Source organism: Polypterus senegalus, chromosome 3 (genome assembly GCF_016835505.1).
Source record: "Polypterus senegalus isolate Bchr_013 chromosome 3, ASM1683550v1, whole genome shotgun sequence".
NCBI lineage: Eukaryota > Metazoa > Chordata > Cladistia > Polypteriformes > Polypteridae > Polypterus > Polypterus senegalus.
In genome coordinates this window covers 289,616,831-289,640,213 of record NC_053156.1, presented here as the reverse complement: position 1 = coordinate 289,640,213, position 23,383 = coordinate 289,616,831, and the positions used below count along the sequence as shown (strand labels likewise).

The 23,383-nt window shown below is 41.0% G+C and overlaps 1 protein-coding gene across 1 annotated transcript in view; it reads right to left on the bottom strand.

The window, feature by feature from the left end:
• The window catches only part of LOC120526287 (bile acid receptor-like), a 102,832-nt gene that overhangs the window by 39,095 nt on the left and 40,354 nt on the right, over positions 1 to 23,383 (bottom strand). The window contains exons 3-6 of the mRNA XM_039749407.1: positions 21,170 to 21,541; positions 15,937 to 16,077; positions 9,709 to 9,851; positions 2,247 to 2,345 (exon numbers count right to left, since the gene is read on the bottom strand). Of these exons, the coding sequence (XP_039605341.1) occupies positions 2,247 to 2,345; positions 9,709 to 9,851; positions 15,937 to 16,077; positions 21,170 to 21,541 (755 nt within the window). The remainder of the gene's footprint in view (positions 1 to 2,246; positions 2,346 to 9,708; positions 9,852 to 15,936; positions 16,078 to 21,169; positions 21,542 to 23,383) is intronic.

The window sequence follows — 23,383 nt, the reverse complement described above, 5'->3', positions numbered from 1 at the left end:
GGCGGTAACATATGATATCGGAGACACTCGATATCTTTAAAATAATATTTAGGTTTTACTGTATATAAACAGTGTGTTTACATACATAATTTCAACGAATTATAACTAATATCTAAGAGAATACAAAGAGTTTATGCAGTATAACTGTGCGGGAAATGTTTATAAGGGTGTGGGAGAGTTTATAAGGGCTTAAAATATATAAAAATAACCATATGAACATATGGTTTCTACTTCGCGGATTTTCACCTATCGTTGGGGGTTCTGGAACGCAACCCCCTTAATCGAGGAGGGATTACTGTATTGGGAACAGTCAATTAAATACATAATTTTGAACTAGTGAGAATAGTCAATTAAATACTTAATTTTAAATTAGCATGGATAGTTAATTAAATATTAAATTTGAAATTAGTGTCAATAGTCAGTTAAATATGTATTTTAAACTAATAGGAATAGTCAAATAAATACTTAATTTTAAATTAAGGTGGAGAGTCGATAGTATGGATAGACAATTAAATACTTAATTTTAAGCTAGCATGGATAGTTGATTAAATATTGAACTTGGAATTAGCATCTAAAGTCAATTAAATATGTAATTTTTTTAAACTAGTGGGAATAGTCAATTAAATACTTCATTTTAAATTAGCGTGTTTAGTTGATTAAATGTTTAATTTTAAATTGGCATGGGTAGCCAATTAAATACTTAATTTTAAGGTAGCATGGATAGTCGTTTAAATATTTAATTTGAAATTACTGTGGATAGTCGATTAAATATTAAATTTGAAATTAGTGTGGATAGTCAGTTATAATATGTAATTTTAAACTAGCGGGAATAGTCAAATACTTAATTTTAAATTAGGGTGGAGAGTCGATTAAATATTTTATTTTAAATTAGCATGGATAGCCAATTAAATGCTTAATTTTAAGCTAGCATGGATAGTCAATTAAATATTGAATTTGGAATTAGCGTCAAAAGTCAGTTAAATATGCAATTTTTTTAACTAGTGGGAATAGTAAATTAAATACTTAATTTTAAATTAGGGTGGAGAGTTGATTAAATGCTTAATTTTAAATTGTCGTGGTATGATAACGTCTTGTCCAGAGCTGTTTCCTACTTTGCACCCATTGCAGCTGAAATAGGCTCCTGCCTCTTGTGACCCTGAATTCTTTTATGTTACACGTGTTAAAATGTATTTATGGGACACAATAGCCACACTAGCCTCTGCTCAGAATGGTTTCAAATGTTGTTGATTTTAATAATGTAAATGGTTTGTAATGGACAATTTCCAATATGTATTGGGGAATTGATGCATTTAATAGTATATGTTACAACTATATAAATCTTTCCAGTTCATCGTTTTCTTGCCGATTTCTCAATAAATCCAGCTTGCTTACAATTATTTTTTTATTTTTTAATAAATATTTCAGAGTGTTCCTACAACCTTCTCTTTCAATTATGCAGGTCAAAGTAACAGAAAATAAAAATGTGATGACAATGAAGATTGATGGATGATGCTTGATGAGCAACAAGTGACAAGAGTGACAACTGATACTTGACATGGAGAAATACTGATACTTCATGTCAGGTGAAGTGAAAAATGACATACCTTTGATAGAAGTCCATCTATCCTTCCATTATCAACCCATCTTAATGAAGAGAACCCATTTCAGCAGCATCAGGCAAAAAGGGAGAGACTGGTTCTGAACAGTGGAGCATCCCTCGCAGGGCACACAGGTTATGGATGAATCAGCAATAAGAGACACTAATCTTTATCCTGCCATGGTGATGATGCCACCTGACGCACAACTCCAGTTGTTAGGTCTGGGAACAGCTTTGCCACCACACAATGCAAAGAGACAAAACAGTAGTGTCCATACTCAAACACTATGGAGTCATGGGGGATAGAATCCCATATGAAATGCAATCACTGAATTCCTTGATTTCACCAACCACACAACACAAAGGGACTAAACAGTAGCGTCCATACCCAAGCAATATGGCGCGGCAGGAGATAGAATTCTGTATAAAATGCAATCACTGAATTCCTTGACCATAATAACCCTAAAACAATAGCTTAAGGAGCCCTTGAGGCCAAGTAATGACTACAAAGTAATTAAAATCAAGACACATAAATATGTGACACGGCCATGTCCAACATTATTACAACCCAATCTATCTCCCCGATTTAGGGAAGGCAGAGGGGGGTCAAGCAAAAAAGTCATTTAGCAGAGTGGAAGGGGTGCCCTACACTTCTCTGTGCGGCCTCCTGTGGTGCTCGGTACCTGCGATGAGCCTCTACGATGTAGTCCAGCAGACCTTGCTCCTCCATGGTCAGCTCCTTGTGTTCCTTTGGCAATAACAAAAAAAAAAAGAAAAAAAAGAACAATCAACTCCTCACAGTCCATGACGGATACAAACGTGAATATGAATTTTATGTTACTTACTATTTATATAAACTCACTTGAGCAAATTATTAGGAACACCTGAGGTGACATTTCAGTGGAGGAATTCTTTTATAATTAATAACGTAAACCTGCTAACTTTCTTATACTGGTGTGCTAACAGTTTCAGATAATCCCATGTTTTTAATATTTAACATTAGCTCACTCCATTTCAACAGATGTCAGTATATTGTACTATAACATACAGTGGTGTGAAAAACTATTTGCCCCCTTCCGGATTTCTTATTCTTTTGCATGTTTGTCACACAAAATGTTTCTGATCATCAAACACATTTAACCATTAGTCAAATATAACACAAGTAAACACAAAATGCAGTTTTTAAATGATGGTTTTTATTATTTAGGGAGAAAAAAAATCCAAACCTACATGGCCCTGTGTGAAAAGTAATTGCCCCCTGAACCTAATAACTGGTTGGGCCACCCTTAGCAGCAATAACTGCAATCAAGCGTTTGCGATAACTTGCAATGAGTCTTTTACAAAGCGCTCTGGAGGAATTTTGGCCCACTCATCTTTGCAGAATTGTTGTAATTCAGCTTTATTTGAGGGTTTTCTAGCATGAACTACCTTTTTAAGGTCATGCCATAGCATCTCAATTGGATTCAGGTCAGGACTTTGACTAGGCCACTCCAAAGTCTTCATTTTGTTTTTCTTCAGCCATTCAGAGGTGGATTTGCTGGTGTGTTTTGGGTCATTGTCCTGTTGGAGCACCCAAGATCGCTTCAGCTTGAGTTGACAAACAGATGGCCGGACATTCTCCTTCAGGATTTTTTGGTAGACAGTAAAATTCATGGTTCCATCTATCACAGCAAGTCTTTCAGGTCCTGAAGCAGCAAAACAACCCCAGACCATCACACTACCACCACCATATTTTACTGTTGGTATGATGTTCTTTTTCTGAAATGCTGTGTTCTTTTACGCCAGATGTAATGGGACATTTGCCTTCCAAAAAGTTCAACTTTTGTCTCATCAGTCCACAAGGTATTTTCCCAAAAGTCTTGGCAATCATTGAGATGTTTCTTAGCAAAATTGAGACGAGCCCTAATGTTCTTTTTGCTTAACAGTGGTTTGCGTCTTGGAAATCTGCCATGCAGGCCGTTTTTGCCCAGTCTCTTACTTATGGTGGAATCGTGAACACTTACCTTAATTGAGGCAAGTGAGGCCTGCAGTTCTTTAGACGTTGTCCTGGGGTCTTTTGTGACCTCTCGGATGAGTCGTCTCTGCGCTCTTGGGGTAATTTTGGTCGGCCGGCCACTCCTGGGAAGGTTCACCACTGTTCCATGTTTTTGCCATTTGTGGATAATGGCTGTCACTGTGGTTCGCTGGAGTCCCAAAGCTTTAGAAATGGCTTTATAACCTTTACCAGGCTGATAGATCTCAATTACTTCTGTTCTCATTTGCTCCTCAATTTCTTTGGATCTTGGCATGATGTCTAGCTTTTGAGGTGCTTTTGGTCTCCTTCTCTGTGTCAGGCAGCTCCTATTGAAGGGATTTCTTGATTGAAACAGGTGTGGCAGTAATCAGGAAATTGAACTCAGGTGTGATACACCACAGTTAGGCTATTTTTGAACAAGGGGGCAATTACTTTTCACACAGGGCCATGTAGGTTTGGATTTTTTTCTCCCTAAATAATAAAAACCATCATTTAAAAACTGCATTTTGTGTTTACTTGTGTTATATTGGACTAATGGTTAAATGTGTTTGATGATCAGAAACATTTTGTGTGACAAACATGCAAAAGAATAAGAAATCAGGAAGGGGGCAAATAGTTTTTCACACCACTGTAAATAAAGTAACAGTTGTAATCTTATTAAATAATCGTATTTGATCCGTTTTACTAGTGGCACGTTGTTTTCAAAAGTTTTTTTGTTGTTTGTCGTATTTGATGCAGAGCCAGTCAATCCATTAGGTGACATAGGCAGCCACCTAGGACGCTGCCACCTGAAGGGCGCCATTTGTGACACTTAAGGGGGCGCGTGCTTTGGATAAAGATGGAGACAAAATCGTTGTAGAAGTACGATAATAATATTGGTGGTATGTACATAAAGGGATGCCATTTGTGTTTCTGAAGGGTCTTGTGCTGCAGACACAACGCCACCCACCACCCAGTGGTCAAAGTAGGATGATAATGAATGGGTGCCGTTAATGAAAAGTAAACCTGAGGGGGAAGCCGTCATCGAACTCTGGTCGATACTGAGTGGGCGCCATTACCCACTGGGTGCCATTTATGAAAGTAAAAATGCGCACGTTCTGTATACCAAGAAGCATGCTGCTAATTAAAGTCCATGGTATTTGCACAAAGGGGGCACGGTTTGTTCTACTGAAGGGGCGCACAGTCCAGACACTAAAGGGGGGGGGTCCACAGGTCATTGAAATATAATAATACCACTATGGACAACAAGAGGCATTGTCAGTCAAGCCCCCCTAGGGTTCCAAACAGGTTCCGATTGGCGCTGATTTGATTTATTACATTACTGACAGGAAACGCACAGACATACAGTATTTAAATTTATGGTTCATATTGTTAGAATAAAATAATTTAATAACACTGCAGTTGCGTTAAGCTGTGCATAACGTGTCACGGGTGTGCGCTTGGGTGGCACTGGTGATGGTAATTACCCTCCAAACCTGAGATTGGCGCTGTGTTCTAATGCTTTCTCTCTTTCTTACTGTGTATTATGGAAGAATGACGGCCATTCCACCAATGACGTCACTTCTGTTGTCTGCCCCTTCCTGCCTGGAATCCATATGAGTGGAAGTTTTAGTCAGTTCTGTATTGGACTCCCATCTTTATAAAAAGATCATTTTTGATTTTGTTTCATGTATTTCCAGTCATAGTTCATTGCATAGTCGTGTTCCACTGAGAAGGCACGTGCTGTCTCAATCAGGATGGACTTTCGCATTTGCCCTTTCAAAGCCCATCCCTGTGTACCTACAACACTGAAGTTGTTCCAGTTAGAGAAGGACAGCAACGATGTTCAGGCAGCATGGAAACTTCACTTACTATCGTAAATGTGTGTCTGTGGATCGCACACTTGAGGTATGTATTACCGCTCCGGGTCAAGAGGAGGCACTGCTGGAGCTAACCTTCTCCTCTCCTGTTCCCTCTGCAGCACAGAGAAGACGCCCAGTGAGGGCAACTACCTCCGTCCCATCTGGTCCCACTCGCCGATAAATCCTGCTGCTGTCGGAATGTGTTCATTCCTTCTTTATGGTGCAAACCCTACTTACCCTGATGACAATCTTGATTTTGAAATAGGGCGCATACAGTGGCCCTATTTGTTGACTTTATGTTTATTTTGGTTGGAATTAAATGGGGGCGACCGGGTAGGTAGCCCAACATTTTACACTGGTGTCGCGCACATTGCTAATCAGATTTGTGCTGTTTACAAAGATAAGTACTGCAATGGCGTTTAAAAAAATGTGTTCTTTTACTCTTTTCATTGTTTAGATCTGCTTTCTTTAGCATGTTTCATCAGTGGGAAGGCTGTGGAAACTCAGGCCAGAATGGTTATGTTTAGAGTTTGAACACAAAGCTTCTTTCGTGATTCTGCTTTTGCTGGGGTGTTGAACTCCAGGCCTGGGGCCTCATGTATAAACGGTGCGTACGCACAGTAATGTTGTGTAAGAACTTTTCCACGTTCAAATCGCGATGTATAAAACCTACACTTGGCATAAAGCCACGCACTTTTCCGCGGTACCTCATACCTTGTCGTACGCAAGTTCTCCGCTCGGTTTTGAAGACTGGCGGCACCCAGCGTCAAAGCAATGCTACTGTTCCTGTGTGGTTACTCTTTATTTTCCTGACGCGGCTTTATAAATAAACAGAAACTAACCGCATATTGTTTATTAGTGTAATGCATCTGATTGTAATTAACTTGTAACAATATAATGGTCCAGGGAACAGCCATAGTATTCCAAATACCATAACTGCTTTAGCGTTGTTACTCTCACTTCACCTTCTTCTTCTTCTTTCAGCTCCTCCCGTTAGGAGATGCCACAGCGGATCATCTTTTTCCATATTACTCTCACTGCACCACTCAGAGTATTTATATCACTGTATCTGAGTGTGAATCTCAGCAGCAGCTCGGAAAGAGAATTATCGGTATTACAGCATCAAGCACATACTACCACAGCCTTTCTTGTACGGACCTCGCAGTTCAGAAACAGTTTCATCCCAAGAACTTTAAACGCACTCAATCAATTGCTCCTTGTAGAACGGTTTGTACTTATAAGTACAATCACCTCACTGTAAACTTGTACTACAGTTATAATATCGCACAACCTGAGCCACTTTATAAAGCGCGTATTTACATATGATGACAATATCATTTTTAAGACGAAATGCAGCAAAATATGTTTATTAAATTGTACAGGTAAAACTTTAACTTCATTTAAATATCTATATTCTTCACTGGGACTGGCGTGAAGGATAGAATAATTAAACATGTACTACGAAGATATTTCAATGTTCCTTAAACGTTTTGATGAATCGGTGCGCTAAACTTACAGATGGCTTAACGTCTATTACAGAGCTGATTGTGTGGCGATCGGTTACTTGGAGAAAGAAAAGTAAGGACTGCAGGGGCGGCCACGCCAATATATATTGAATATAAAACAGAAAGAGAAAATAACAACACAGCTAAAAACACAGCTGCAAATTTCGACAAAAGTTAAATGCTTGTGTCATGAGCACAAGGCGGCTATGCAGTGTCCGCAACGGACGTGGCCATCCACCGTGCATAAGCTACCTTACTGACATTGGCGGGCGAAGGAGCCACCGATTCTTCCTCTGCCCAGTGCCACCACAAGCCTAGAGCCGCCCCTGAGTACTGCTGCAATAAATAATTTCATCGAAGGTCGTGCACAGTCACTGCTCCGTGAAACACATGTTTAATAACGTGCTTTAGCTCCTATCATCATGAAAATGACATCACGTATACATCTCAGTATTTTAGTTATTCAGAGAGCTGTAATATCACAAATGTAATGGACTCTGTGTCCAGTTGGAGGAAGAGAGCCGGTTTAAGAAGCAAGTAGTGATTCACACACACAGAGCACATAGAAGATCAAATACAAAACAAAGCATTTAACGTGCTACTTTAATTACGATGTGATTTGAGAAACTGGTTAATTAAACAATTTTAAGATGAAGTTTATGATGTTCTACTTTAATGACAAAATAAACTACGTGATTAAAGTGGAAATGTCGAGATTGAAGTTGACATTTCGTGCTTTTTCCCCACTGTGTGCCTTTTTTTCTCTGTACCCTAACAGGCTTTCATATAACACTCAGACGGTGGGCTACGACTCCCCTTTTCACGGTGACTTTGATATGTGACGTCTTTTTTATTTCCAGCACTGTGCGATTTTGTGAATGTGAGCTTTCAAGTTTCTCCAACACGCTATGTCACTCGATCAACTTCCTTTCGTTGATTATTCCACGGTTTATTTGAACAAATAGTATGTTTTTCCTTTGCCTCCACTTGGTATTTGCTGAAATTCTTATATTTTCCCCGTGCTTTTCCCGTTGTCTTTTCACAGAAGGCTGAGCTTAAGGGCAATTTATATTGATTTGCATATTCAAAGAGGCGTAATTCTGGGAGGAGTTGGGGCGTAACATAAAGCGCGTGCACGAGCGTTAACTTTTCACGCTGATCGGGATTTATGTAGCGGAAGAACGTGGAAGTTGGAGTACGCACAGATTCCTGCATCTGGATTTTTCTGTGCATAAGCACATTTCGGCTTTTGTGCCTACGCCATGTTATAGTGCGAGTTCTACGCACGGCGTTATACATGAGGCCCCTGGTGTTTTGTTAAGGACAGATTCCTGCCTTGCACCCACTGCTACCAGGATAGACTTTGCCCTGAGACCCTGAGCTGGACAAGAAATTTAGAAAATGGATTTCAGAATAAGAATATCACTTGAAATTCTAGACATATGTCAAGAATGATTAAAGCAAACAGGATGTGCCTAACCACAACTTGTAGTGCCATAGCAAAGGGTCTAATATGAATGAGAGATTTCAACTTTTGATTTTGAGTAAATTTGCAAACTTTTCTGAACACATAGTGTTTTTACTTTGTCATTATCGCTTCGTTGAGTACTAGCTGTGCTATCCGTCTAAGACCTCGGCATTAATGTTTGAAGTGCACCATCTGTTGGAATGTCTTTTGTAATGCATGTAGTAAGAAAAAGCAAGCTGAAATCTCTCATTCGTATTAGTGTTCAGACCCTTTGCTGTGGCACTACAAGTTGTGGTCAGGCACATGGCACATGTCATTCCAACAGATGGTGCATCACAAATATTTGTAGTAAAAAAAATGCATTACTACAAATGTGTTCTGTCAGCGAACTGGCAGATATACTTTTGATCAAAAACCAGGAGATGCGTGTAAAAAACAAAACCTAACAAAAAATAAAGTGAACAAGAGGCAAAAACTGTGGTCAAGAGAACAAGAACATCAGAATCAAAAGTGCACATAAGAAAAGAGTACCATCTGTTGAGATAACAAATGCAATGCTTATGTCTGTTATGTGCCATTGGGTATGCGATTAGTAAAAGCAGTGTTTTTGATGCAATATCTGTTGGAATGATAAATGTAATGCCTATGTATCTGTTTTATGGGATTTGTAAAAACAGTGTTAATGTTTGTGATGCACCATCTGTTGAAATGACAAAGACAATGCATTTCTATGCTATATGCCATTTGGTGTGTAATTCATAAAAGCACTGTTAAAGATTGTGATGCACCATCTGTTGGAATGAAAAATGCAATGCAAATGTCTCTGTTATATGCCATTTAGTATGTGATTCGTAAAAGCAGTGTTAATGTTTGTGATGTGCCATCTGATGGAATGACAGAGACGTGGCAACGAGATGGACACACAGTCAGACACACATACACGTATCCTTTTATTTAGGTGGATAGATTGAATTTCAAAATTAAATCTACAACACAATAAAGTGTGCTGAAAGTGTACATGACATGATAGAAAACAGAATGTAACAAATCCTGTTTAACCATTTTGACAACTCCATGACCTCCAGTTGTGTTCATGCTAGCTATTAATAAGTGAACATTGTTTTAGGGTGTGGTAGACTTCATTAATAAGTCTCTCCATCCATTTTTTGAACTGTTTCTATTACAAGAGCCAGAGTTTGAGCCTATCCTCGCAGCATTGAGGACAAGGCAGGAATTAATGTGACGAACAGAATTGTCCACATTTCAAAGAGAAGTACAGATACCTTTCCAGGTGCCTTTGTTGTAGAAGAGACCTGCTTGTTGTCAAGACCCTCATCCTCCATCTTGATGTTGCAGAGCAAGTCAAAGCCTTGCTTTGCATTCTTGCGGAGCCTTTTAGATTTGCACTGCACCTCCGTGAGGAGACCTGGTGAAGAGAAAATGACCGGTAAGTGAAATCCCCTCCACCTGGTTGTACTGAGTGGTCGTGCACCTTTGAAAATTTTGACAGTTGATGAATTTTACTTTTCATTTTGTATGCAGGCTCGTCATGAGCAGGAACCAAATGAAGAGCCTTGTCAGACAGTAATATAAATATGTCACACAGGCAAATAAGAAAACAGGTAAAGATATCGAAAATCCAAAGACAATCAATAGAGTGAATATAAATAAGTACACACATACACAAATAGTCCATCCATCCATCCATTATCCAACCCACTATATCCTAACTACAGGGTCACGGGGGTCTGCTGAAGCCAATCCCAGCCAACACTGGGCGCAAGGCAGGAAACAAACCCCAGGCAGGGTACACACACCAAGCCCACACTAGGGATAATTTAGAATCGCCAATGCACCTTCTGCATGTCTTTGGACTGTGGGAGGAAACCCACGCAGACATGGGGAGAACATACAAACCCCACGCATGGTTCACTTCCCGGGTCTCCTAACTGCGAGGCAGCAGAACTACCCACTGCGCCACCGTGGCACCCACACAAATAGTCAAAATAACTGGGCACAGCGAAAGCACGGAGTACAACACAAGGAGAAGACGCCCTAATCCTACTTTTTTCATTTTGTCCCGCTAGTCAGACAACTCTTAGGGGTGAACACATGAAAGGAGTAAAATGGGCAGAGCCTCGACTTAATAGCTAAGGCTTTTCTAACATTTCGTCCAGATACTTTTTCTGCTTCATGTAGTTTAATGCCGATTATTGCCATGACCTTTTATGTCAAGAATTGAGAAGAGTCCAGCTGCAGACCTCTGGAGCTCAGTCGATTCGGGAGCTCCGCTGCAGAGGCAGTTGGACTGCACATTTACTGTACGTCACACGGTTTACTTGACAGTCGTCATTATTGGAGATTGGACATCACTGATCTTGAACATAACGTAACCGGGCGTATGGTGTAACACAGTCACATGCGGTAAGGTTCATGGCTGATGAGGCGCTGGCTCCTTCAGAGTGAGATTTACAGATATATGAACCCCAAAGAGTAGCTCGTTCACTATTCAGCTGGCAGCTTGCACATTGACTACCGGTGATGTTTCATATTTCATCAGCATTCTTTACACACACATCAGTAAGGCACATATTAGGCTAAGAAAGAACGTTAGATTTACAGCGGCGAGAGAGGGAGGAGAGAGCGCATTTGCCCCTCACCTTCCATGTGTTCTAAATTTGCAGTTGCAATTTCACAATTCATACTCATACAATACAAATGAATGTATAGAGTGGTGTACAAAAAATGGATTTCAATTTTGACCCTAATTTAAATATTTAGTTGTTTTTAAAAGCTTTTAATTCTGATGTTTTAATCAATTCTGGTACAGACTGCTCAACAAAATAACAAGAAAAACAAAAGAATATTTTATTTAAGGTCACCATTTAGTTTTTAAATATTGGATAGTTTTTTTTCTTAATCTGGTCCCATTTTTTTATAAAATTGAAAACCGTTTATGCTCTTACCTTTATTTGTAAATGAAATCCAAGTGCCTATCCTTCCCCACGAACATCTCCATCACTTTCTTGTAAAAGTCCTCCTTATTTTCCTTTAGTTTTTAAAAATTCTAATCTTCCATTTTGGAAGTCAGTCAGAACAAAAAAATAAAAATAAACGGCCCGCTGCACTGCACTTGACTTTCTGATGTCGCTAATTTATTGGCGCCTCTGCGTAGCAGCAGCAACGAGCACCTGTTGGACTCACATGCGCCCCCTTCAGGGAGGCACGGTACTGTCTGCCTCACCTTGCACCTTTTCACTTCGGTTTTATGTCGGATCAGCAAGACTAAATAAGTCACACACATTCATTAAAGATATTAGCCAGAATGTGGAAAGTCAGGGTGTATAATAAACGTGTCTGAAACATTATATTGACGACATACAGACAGACAGTAACAGGCAGGAGCCAATTGCATGCATCAACCCAGTGTGTGAGGAGAGCGCAGTCCGAGGTCACGTTTCTCCCCTGTATTTGAACAGGAAATGTGCCAATTCAGCAATTTTGACAATAAAAATCACAATTATTGGAATCATACAGAAAACAAATGTATAGCACAGACCAGTGTACACATTTATTTTATGTTTTTTTTTTACTTTTCATAATGACAGCCTCCCCTGACCGCAGGTCCCTGGTGTAACATCACCTAGAATGCAAAGCAACAACCTCCTTAACCAAGTGGAGCTCTGTCAGTGTGCTATGGAGGAATATATCAGACAAAATTTCAAAAAAAAGATAAATAATAAATATACAAATAAATAAACATGTGATGAACTGGAGCCCTATCCAGGGTTTGTTCCTCTCTTGTGTCCTATGCTAGCTGGGCTATGCTCCAGAAGACCTTCACGACCCTGTTCAGGACTAAGCTGGTTAGAAAATGACTGACTGACAAATAAATAAAACTAGCCAACCCGCGGCGTACCATACGCCGCATAATCAGGCCGGTTTTTAAATAATTTTTAAGCACAGGGAGAAAATTTAACATTTGCAAAATCGGTAATGCAATAAATCAGCAAGAAAAGCAACATTGTAACAATGCACGGAACGAACCAACACACAATCGTGTGGGAGGGGGGTGTGTACAAAGTGCAGGAGCATCTAAGAAGACGCATGTTTGTCGTGGATGCGAATTGCTGTATGTAGCGCATAAAACAGTTTGCTATGGTGCACACGGTCATGCGTCGTAACCGAAAACTCGGTTTTTAAAGACTGCTCACTTAATTGTGTTTTAACCTCAGTTGTAAAGGAATGTTTTATGATCCCATGGGGTACCCCTCGCAAACAGTTTTACACGCTGCATATGGCGATTCACCTCCGCGAGAAACATGCCTCTATGAACAGTCAACGTGTGGGAGGGTGTGTACAAAGGGTAGGGACGAAAACAGTGGAGCGTATGAGTCGCACTTCGTGGCAATTCCACGGTTTGCAGCCCGAATGGGGTTCAACGGCTTACCCACGCCTAGACACACGCTCAATCTCATGCATAATTATTTATTGAATGATAAACACTTCTGGAAAGACACGGATGTCTAAAACAGGTTAGTGTGAGAATACAACAGTAAGTGAATGAAAAGATGGAACTCTGGAGAGAGCAAAATACAACACAATAGTGAACCCGCGGCATAACAAACGCTGCATAATTATTTTTGGATGGTTGAACACTTCTGGAAAGACACAGGGACACCCCTCGCAAACTGTTCTACACGGCGCATACAGCGATTCACATCTGCGACAAACAAACTGTTTTACACACTGCATACAGCGAATCACATCCGCGACATGATTTTTCCTAGATGGTCATGTCGCGTCCACCCTCGCACTCGAAGCATACACACCGCCTGCTCATGTGCCCGGTCGCAAGAGAAACTCACGGAGAGCCGCCCACCAGCTGCCTGTGTGTGTGCCTCTGTCTGTCTCTGGCGCAGCTTTCTCTTGCGCTGCCTCTGCGTGAACCGGTCAGGCACAGAGAAGGTCAGCTGCTGACAGAGCGTCTCGACTGTTGCAGGGCCTGCATTGGTGAAGCAGGTGAGACGATATTGAAACGGAGGCACAGGGCTTATTGGTTTTTAAAGACTGCTTCCTTCATTGTGCTTTAACCTCAGTTTTAAAGGATTGTTTTAAGGATCCCATGGGATACCCCTCGCAAACCGTTTCACATGCTGCATATGGCGATTCACCTCCGCGAGAAACATGCCTCTATGAACAGTCAACGTAGCTCGGAGGTACATGACATTAAGCTGACCTGCACGCATGTGGCCTCTACGACAGACGAACATAAATGACGCCATTTTTTCTGTGTCGTCGCGTCCGAGTTGGTGGGTGTGGCCCTGCGAGTTGTCATTGTATCCAATGGTTTTGGAGTTGGTGGGCGTGGCTCCTTCCTGTGTGCGCCATAGGTGTCTCACTTGTCGGCGGCTCAGTGAATCCACGCCCCTTCCGGCGTGCTTTTCATGGTTGTCTTGCCTTAGTGAATTATATATATAGATACTGTGGATACTATGGTGTGTGCCAGTGGATTATGAGTTTCCTGATAGGTCGGAGGCAGTTTTACATGCTGAGTCCGAAGTTATTTAGCATAGGCTCCCCCCCAAGGCCGTGTTCTTTCACCCCTCCTGTTTTCACTTGATACAAATGACTGTAGATCCATGGACAAATCTGGAAAAATCCTAAAATTTGCATAATAACCGACAAGTCTTCCTCTGAAAGAGAGGCTGGCCATCTTGTAGAATCTTCTTGTAACAACTTGGAGCTCATTGCTATTAAGACAGCGGAAATGGGGATGGATTTCCGTGAACAAGTCACCCAAGTTCCTCACATAAACTGTGTGCAAACACATCAGAAACAGCCTAATCATGGAGTCTGGCCAGGTCCAGGCTCATTTTCCCAGTAGACGGTTGCCTACTGGCCCTACTGTAAGCTAGATCTTCAGAGTAGCAACAACAAGTCTGTGGTCAGAATTCACAAACTGGGCACTTCTGTAGACCTTGAAGTTTTGTAAGAGTGTCCAGCGTCTGCCCATGAAGATGTGATCAACCTCCTTCACCACATCACCAGTATTGAAGTACCAAGTCCAACAATGCGGCTCAGGGTGCTGGAACCAGGATCCAGCGATTCGCAGCTCCTGACCAAAATCAAGGAACATGGAGCCAATTTCACCGCTGTCGCCAGACCCATGGGAACTGAGACAATCCTCATAGCCAGCCCTGCCGGTGCCATTGGTTGCATTGAAGTCATTTGTGACCAAAGGAGTGTCACCTCGCAGGCACCTTCAAGCACCGAGTGAAGTTGTGAATGTCTCAATTATGTATTGAAGTGTGTTTCACCCAGCAGGAAGCATGAAGTGCTCTAAAACTTCCTCGTAGATGGCTGCGTTGACCTTGGACCTCAGAAAACACAATGGACCAACACCAGTAGATGACATGGCACCCCAAACCATCACTGACTGTGGAAACTTTACACTGGACCTCAAGCAACGTGGATTCTGTGCCTCTCCTCTCTTCCTCCAGACTCTGGGACCTTGATTTCCAAAGGAAATGCAAAATTTACTTTCATCAGACAACATAACTTTGGACCACTGAGCAGCAGTCCAGTCGAGACGCTTCTGACGCTGTCTCTTGTTCAAGAGTGGCTTGACATAAGGAGTGTGACAGCTGAAAGCCATGTCTTGCATACGTCTGTGTGTGGTGGTCCTTGAAGCACTGACTCCAGCTGCAGTCCACTCTTTGTGAATCTCCCCCACAGTTTTGTTTCACAATCCTCTCCAGGGTACAAGCGGTTATCCCTATCGCTTGTACACTTTTTTCTACCACATCTTGTCCTTCCCTTCGCCTCTCTATTAATGTGCTTGGACACAGAGCTCTGTGAGCAGCCAGCCTCTTTAGCAATGACCTTTTGTGTCGTACCCTCCATGTGCGAGGTGTCAATGGTCGTCTTCTGGACAACTGTCAAGTCAGCAGTCTTCCCCAGGATTGTGTAGCCTACAGAACTCGACTGAGAGGCCATTTAAAGGCTTTTGCAGGTGTTTTGAGTTAATTAGCTGATTAGAGTGTGGCACCAGGTGTCATCAATATTGAACCTGTTCACAATATTCGAATTTTCCGAGATACTGAATTTGGGACTTTCATTAGTTGTCAGTTATAATCATCAAAATTAAAAGAAATAAACATTTGAAATACATCAGTCTGTGTGTAATGAATGAATCTAATATCCAAGTTTAACTTTTTGAATGGAATTACTGAAATAAATCAACTTTGTCATGATATTCTAACTTTATGACTGGCACCTGTATATCACAGTCTCCCTCACCGAGACGTCACTCACCACGATCAGAGCATACACTGACACTCTCCTTGCGTCTCTCCTGACTGGGGCTTATAGATGATTAAGAAAGGACTGACAAGCAGGACGGCAAACATTTAGCCTATGTAAAGGTGTGCCCTCAAAACCCTGCAGACACACATTTCTTCACTTTCTGTTTTGAGATTACATCCTGATCATTGGTAGCAGGTACTCACACTCTGCCAGCATCCCCACAGCCTTGCACTTCTTCAGCCGGCACTCCTGACACTTCCTCCTCATGTACATGTCCATCTCACAGTTGCCACCACTCTTACATTTGTACACTGCTTTCTTGGTGATACTGCGACGGAAGAAACCTGTAAGAGGACAACAACAGTGTTGACGTGAGTTGGGACCAGAGCAGAGAATGGAGAGGAGAAATGGCAGAGCAGGCCAATCGCAAGTCTTGACTTTACAATCAGACGCTGCTTTTAAGGCCCAGTTAGGCTACTCGAACTGAGGAGTTTCATGATTAGGTAGTTTTATCAAATTTTTAGATAGATAAAGAGATAGATAGGAAAGGTACTATATTATAGATAGATAGATAGATAGATACAGTTAGGCCCATAAATATTTGGACAGAGACAACTTTTTTCTCATTTTGGTTCTGTACTTTACCACAATGAATTTGAAATGAAACAACTCCGATGCAGTTGAAGTGCAGACTTTCAGCTTTAATTCAGTGGGTTGAACAAAACGAGTGCATAAAAATGGGAGGCAACTAAAGCATTTTTTGAACACAATCCCTTCATTTCATGGGCAGGTGTGTTCAAGTCCGTCGTTATGTCTTATCAATTAACAGATAAAAGGAAGATTTTGCTGTGAACAGACAACATGCGGTCAAAGGTGCTCTCCATGCAGGTGAAAGAAGCCGTCCTTACGCTACGAAAACAGAAAAAACCCATCTGAGAAATTGCTACAATATTACGAGTGGCAAAATCTACAGTTTGGTACATCGTGAGAAAGAAAGCAAGCACTGGTGAACTCAGCAACGCAAAAAGACCTGGGGCCTCATGTATAACGCCGTGCGTAGAACTCGCACTATAACATGGCGTAAGCACAAAAGCCGAAATGTGCTTACGCACAGAAAAATCCAGATGCAGGAATCTGTGCGTACTCCAACTTCCACGTTCTTTCGTTACATAAATCCCGATCAGCGTGAAAACTAACGCTCGTGCACGCGCATTATGTAACGCCCCAAATCCTCCCAGAATTACGCCTATTTGAATATGCAAATCAATATAAATCGCCCTTAAGCGCAGCCTTCTGTGAAAAGACAATGGGAAAAGCACGGGAAAATATAAGAATTTCAGCGAATACCAAGTGGAGGCAAAGGAAAAACATACTATTTGTTCAAATAAACCGTGGTATAATCAACAAAAGGAAGTTGATCGAGTGACATAGCGTGTTGGAGAAACTTGAAAGCTCACATTCACAAAATCGCACAGTGCCGGAAATAAAAAGAAGTCACATATCAAAGTTGCCGTGAAAAGAAGAGTTGTAGCCCACTGTCTGAGTGTCATATGAAAGCTTATTAGGGTACAGAGAAAAAGGCACACGGTGGGGAAAAAGCACGAAATGTCAACTTCAATCTCGACATTTCCACTTTAATCACGTAGTTTATTTTGTCATTTAGTAGAACATTATAAACTTCATCTTAAAATCGTTTAATTAACCAGTTTCTCAAAATTACATCGTAATTAAAGTAGCACGTTAAATGCTTTGTTTTGTATTTGATCTTCTACTCGTATGTGATCTGTGTGTGTGAATCACTACTTGCTTCTTAAACTGGCTCTCTTCCTCCAACTGGACACAGAGTCCATTACATTTGTGATATTACAGCTCTCTGAATAACTAAAATACTGAGATGTATACGTGATGTCATTTTCATGATGATAGGAGCTAAAGCACGTTATTAAACATGTGTTTCATGAGCCTCATGCTCATGACAAGCATTTATCTTTTGTCGAAATTTGTCGCTGCGTTTTTAGCTGTGTTGTTATTTTCTCTTTCTGTTTTATATTCAATATATATTGGCGTGCGTCACTGCAGTCCTTGCTTTTCTTTCCCCAAGTAACCGATCGCCATACAATCAGCTCTGTAATAGACGTTAAGCCATCTGTAAGCTTAGCGCCGATTCTTCAAAACGTTTAAAGAACATTGAAATATCTTCGTAGTACATGTTTAATTATTCTATCCTTCACGACACTCCCAGTGAAGAATATAGATTATTTAAATGAAGTTAAAGTTTTATGTGTATAATTTAACAAACATATTTTGCTGCATTTCACCTTAAAATGATATCGTCATCATATGTAAATACGCTTTATAAAGTGGCTCAGGTTGTGAGATATTATAACTGTAGTGCAAGTTTACAGTGGGGTGATTGTACTTATAAGTACAAACTGTTCTACAAGGAGCAATTGATTGAGTGCATTTAAAGTTCTTGGGATTAAACTGTTTCTGAACCGCGAGGTCCGTACAGGAAAGGCTTTAAAACGTTTTGCCGTGGCTGAGACAGCGTGTCCTTAAAGCTGTATACCGATAATTCTCTTTCTGATCAGCTGCTGCTGTGATTCACACTCAGATACAGTGATATAAATACTCCGAGTGCTGCAGTGAGAGTAATATGGAAAAAGATGATCCACTGTGGCAACTCCTAACGGGAGGAGCTGAAAGAATAAGAAGTGAGAGTAACAACGCTAAAGCAGTTATGGTATTTGGAATACTATGGCTGTTCCCTCTACCATTATATTGTTACGAGTTAATTACAATCAGATGCATTACACTAATAAACAATATGCGGTTAGTTTCTGTGTATTTATAAAGCTGCGTCAGGAAAATAATGAGTAATCACACAAGAACAGTACCATTGCTTTGACGCTGGGTGCCGCCAGTCTGCAAAACCGAGCGGAGAACTTGCGTACGACAAGCCATGAGGTACCGTGGAAAAGTGCGTGGCTTTACGCCAAGTGTAGGTTTTATACATCGTGATTTGAACGTGGAAAAGTTCTTACGCAACATTTCTGTGCGTACGCACCGTTTATACATGAGGCCCCTGGACGTCCACGGAAGACAACAGTGGTGGATGATCACAGAATCATTTCCATGGTGAAGAGAAACCCCTTCACAACAGCCAACCAAGTAAACAACACTCTCCAGGGCTGGGTCAGCGTATCGATATCCAAGTCTACCATAAAGAGTAGACTGCATGAAAGTCAATACAGAGGGTGCACTGCAAGGTGCAAGCCATTTATAAGCCTCAAGAATAGAAAGGCGAGATTGGACTTTGCTTAAGAACATCTAAAAAAGCCAACACAGTTCTGGAAAAACATTCTTTGGAGAAATGACACCAAGATCAACCTCTACCAGAATGAAGGAAAGAAAAAAGTATGGAGATGGCGTGGAACAGCTCATCATCCAAAGCATAGCACATCATCTGTTAAACACAGTGGAGTCAGGCAGTGTGATGGCTTGGGTGTGCATGGCTGCCAGTGACACTGGGACACTCGTGTTTATTGAGAAGCAGCCGAATGAATTCTGATGTGTTCAGACGTACTGTCTGCTCAAATCCAGCTAAATGACGTCAAATTGATTGGGCGGCGGGCGTTTCATGATACAGATGGACAATGACCCAAAACATACAGCCAAAGCAACCAGGAGTTTATTAAAGCAAAGAAGTGGAAAATTCTTGAATGGCCAAGTCAGTCACCTGATCTTAACCCAATTGAGCAGGCATTTCACTTGTTGAAGACTAAACTTCGGACAGAAAGGCCCACAAACAAACAGCAACTGAAAGCCGCTGCAGTAAAGGCCTGGCAGAGCATTAAAAAGGAGGAAACCCAGCATCTGGTGATGCCCAGGAGTTCAAGGCTTCAAGCTGGCATTGCCAGCAAAGGGTTTTCAACCAAGTATTAGAAATGAACATTTTATTTCCAGTTATTTAATTTGTCCAATTACTTTTTAGCTCCTGAAATGAAGGGATTGTGTTAAAAATATGCTTTAGTTGCCTCCCATTTTTATGCACTCGTTTTGTTCAACCCACTGAATTAAAGCTGAAAGTCTGCACTTCAACTGCATCGGAGTTGTTTCATTTAAAATTCATTGTGGTAACGTACAGAACCAAAATGAGAAAAAAGTTGTCTCTGTCCAAATATTTATGAACCTAACTGTAAATGGGAAAGGCACTATATAATAGATCATCTGATGGAATGACAAATTTAATGCATCTGTCTCTGTTATATGTCATTTGGTATGGGATTTGTAAAAGCAGTGTCAATGATTGTGATGCGACATCTGTTGGAATGACAAATGAAATGCATGTGTCTCAGTTACAGCATATGCCATTTGTATGGGATTCATAATAGATATGTAGAACTTTATTTGTCCACAGAAGGAAATTTGGCTTTTCAGAGAAGCTCTTTAAATAAATGAATATATAAACAGGTATATAAATACACAGTATAAGTAAGTAAATGAATGAATAAATAAATAACTAAACAAATAAGAAAAATATAAAGAACGAAATGTTCTGACTTGGCTACCACAGCCACAATGAGGCATTATGCAGACATATTGCTGTTGGTATAGCGTTTCTTGACACACTTCTGCAGAATAATTTGTTGGCTGAAAGTCCTCAGTGTTGCTGTGTCAGAGAGTGGATGTGCAGCTTTGTTCATAATGGCACTCGGTTTTGTTTCAGTTGTCTTCTTTGCTATGACCTTCTATCTAACTGTCTAGTCTCTCCGCTAAATCCAATATTAAACAATGGCTGTCTTGCCAGTTAGTATAAAATCTTATTGGCTGCACTTCTTGTAAGAAGAGTCTCTCCATCTACAGCGGTGAAACAGAGATGACTAGCAGAACATTGTAGGGAGCACTTTGGAGCCGTTACAATTAAAGATCACGCACCACATGAGCCGACCACTTCACATCTCTTGATTGTAGCCACACTCTGTAGATCTCTCTGTCTGTGTTTTTTCACAGGGCTTCAAAGACACTTTTCAAAGAAGAAATAGAAGATCCACTCCTTCTCAGCCTTGGGACCACAAATTTCTCGAGGTCTCGATGGCTGACTAACTTTTTAACCTTTCCGTTCATCTTCTCTAATGGCAGTTTTTTCACACCTACTCTCCTCTTCTCCTTTCCCCTGCCTTGGCTTTGTTCCCTCCTTCCCCTCTTATTTGTGTCATCTGCTTTTTTCTTTTCAGCTGCTCACCTGATGAAGGATCTGTCCCTGAAACGTTGGGTCTTTTAACCTTTCAGCATGGAAATAACTTTTAACTTTTTTTTTTCCTTTCCATGATGGATGCTGACGCAGCTGTACACTAACTCCATATTGCTGGCTTGTGGTCTGTTCCTAAACGCTATGACTTGCACTATATAAAATAAAAATGCAGCTGTTATTACCTTTGCAGCCTTCACAGGTAAGAGCGTTGTAATGGTAGCCCGATGCCTTGTCCCCACAGACGACACACAGCTCTTCCTGACCCTTCATCTTTAGAGATCCATTGCCTATCCTTGGCCTCTTCACTGCTTGAAAGCTGGGAATGCTGGGGCCATCCAGTTCAAGAGGCAGTGTGCAGGAGGTCTTCCCCAGTTCATACACTGGGTATTGCCCCTCAGGACATGGAGAACTGTAGGAGTACGAAGAATAGCAGGACTGTGTAGAGGGAGACCCCTGCTGGACCGGAGAGAACTGAACACCAGAATACTGACTGTAAGGAGAGAACTGGTGGTCCACTTCCTGAAGTGGGTAGGTCAGGTGGTCTGACAAGATATCTGGAGGAATAAGATGAGAGATGATTAGGAAATGAGGATGATGTTGGGGTATCTACTAGTAACACACCCATTTCTCTCAATTTAAAGCACAGGAATAAGAGTGGGATTTAGGAAATAATAAAAAAAATGGTGCACACATTGGTGAAGAATGTCATGTTATCCTGCCACACAAACCATAAAAGTGGGAGCACTCCTCAAAAAGGCACACAAAAGAGCCATACATGACCTCTTTCTAGATCTGGGCCTACAGGACTGACCTCACCTCCAAGGCAGCCAAACCACAACTCAAACAGCAGGCTTGTTGTCTCAACAGGCCCAAAAGTATGGCTAAAGCTTCTAAATATCACAAAGACTGCTAAAATCTTCTAAAAAAGTTTGTGGAAAACTGCAAAATAGTGAAAGTCCCTTAATTATTAGAAAACGTATTGACAGATTCAACCGAGAACAAAATGAGTTTAGCCCAAAGGGAAAATATCAAAAGCAAAGTAATCCAGTCCAACATTCTCCCAAAGACAAAGCCTGGATTCTTAGCCGAAAATTACAGAGAAAGTGGAAAAATGAACAGCAGCAGAAAACTAATAAGGACAAAATGCCGAAGCTGCAGTCCACCAGCTGCTCAATGAGGGGGCCTCGCCTCCTTAGGTTCAGCATAGAGGAGGCTGGGCAGATAATACAGAAAACGAACAGCTTGAAATTTAATTCAAAATAAAAATGAAAAACAATTACTTATAAGCACACCATAACTTTAAATCATAATCTAAATATAAAATCAAACCTCTGCCTGTCTGTCTGTATGTCTGTCCGCTTTTCAAGAGAGTACTACTTAACGGATTTAGATCGGGTATTTTTCTATTATTTGTTTGAACATTCCAGTTGATTTTGCAACTTCTCTTATCACACTAAGTATTATAGTTTGGTTGCAGCATCGATTTATTCCCTCGAACCCAAGAAACAGGCTGCAGGCTGTGGGGAGACGGACAGTGAAGCAGGCGGGGTCCTCCACACTCATACGTCAGCCTCCATTCGAAATTACTGTACCTCTCGCCACGTGTTGGAGCGCACCTTACCTCCGCTTAGCTAGCGATACCTGTTTGTTCAGCAGACATTACCATGTAGAGATTGCTAAGGATTAACATTTGAGAGAAAGATTACGTGTGTTTTAGAGGGTACCTGCTCACTGGCAGAGATATCACGGCCATGTGCTCTTCTCCCCACGCGGGCGACACTCTCCCATCAGAGCTGAACACGATCACATATAGTGCCAACGTTTGACATGGAGAGTACCTACCTTCCGCTTTGCCAGAGATACCTTGCCAACCTTTTACATTTTTGGCAAAGATGTAACAGCTACATTCTCGCCCCCGAAAGCAAAACCAAAATATTGAATATCAAGAGACCCTCGGATACGAAAGCTATCAATATAAATTCTTTTCAATACAAATTATTACATTTTTAAAATTGTTTTATTGATTTTTAAAGTTTGTCCTGTTTCACTACTTCGCGGGCAGAGCCATGAGGGACAGCTAGTATTACATACAGTAAATACAACAAAGACAAAACATGTTCAAATACCAAATGAATGAGAATTGTGCAGCTCGTTCACAGGTGCTGATTAAATTTGAGAAACAAATGCAAATCGTTTACAAAGATGACGTTCTAGAAACAAATGAATGAGAATTGTGTGACTCGTTGACAGGTTAAGATTACATTCGAGAAACAAATGAACAAGAATTGGCTGACTCATTTACAAGTTAGGATTAAGTTCTATGAACAAATGATTGAAAATCATGCAACTCGTTCCCGGGTAATGATTAAATTCGAGAAACAAATGTGACTCTTTCA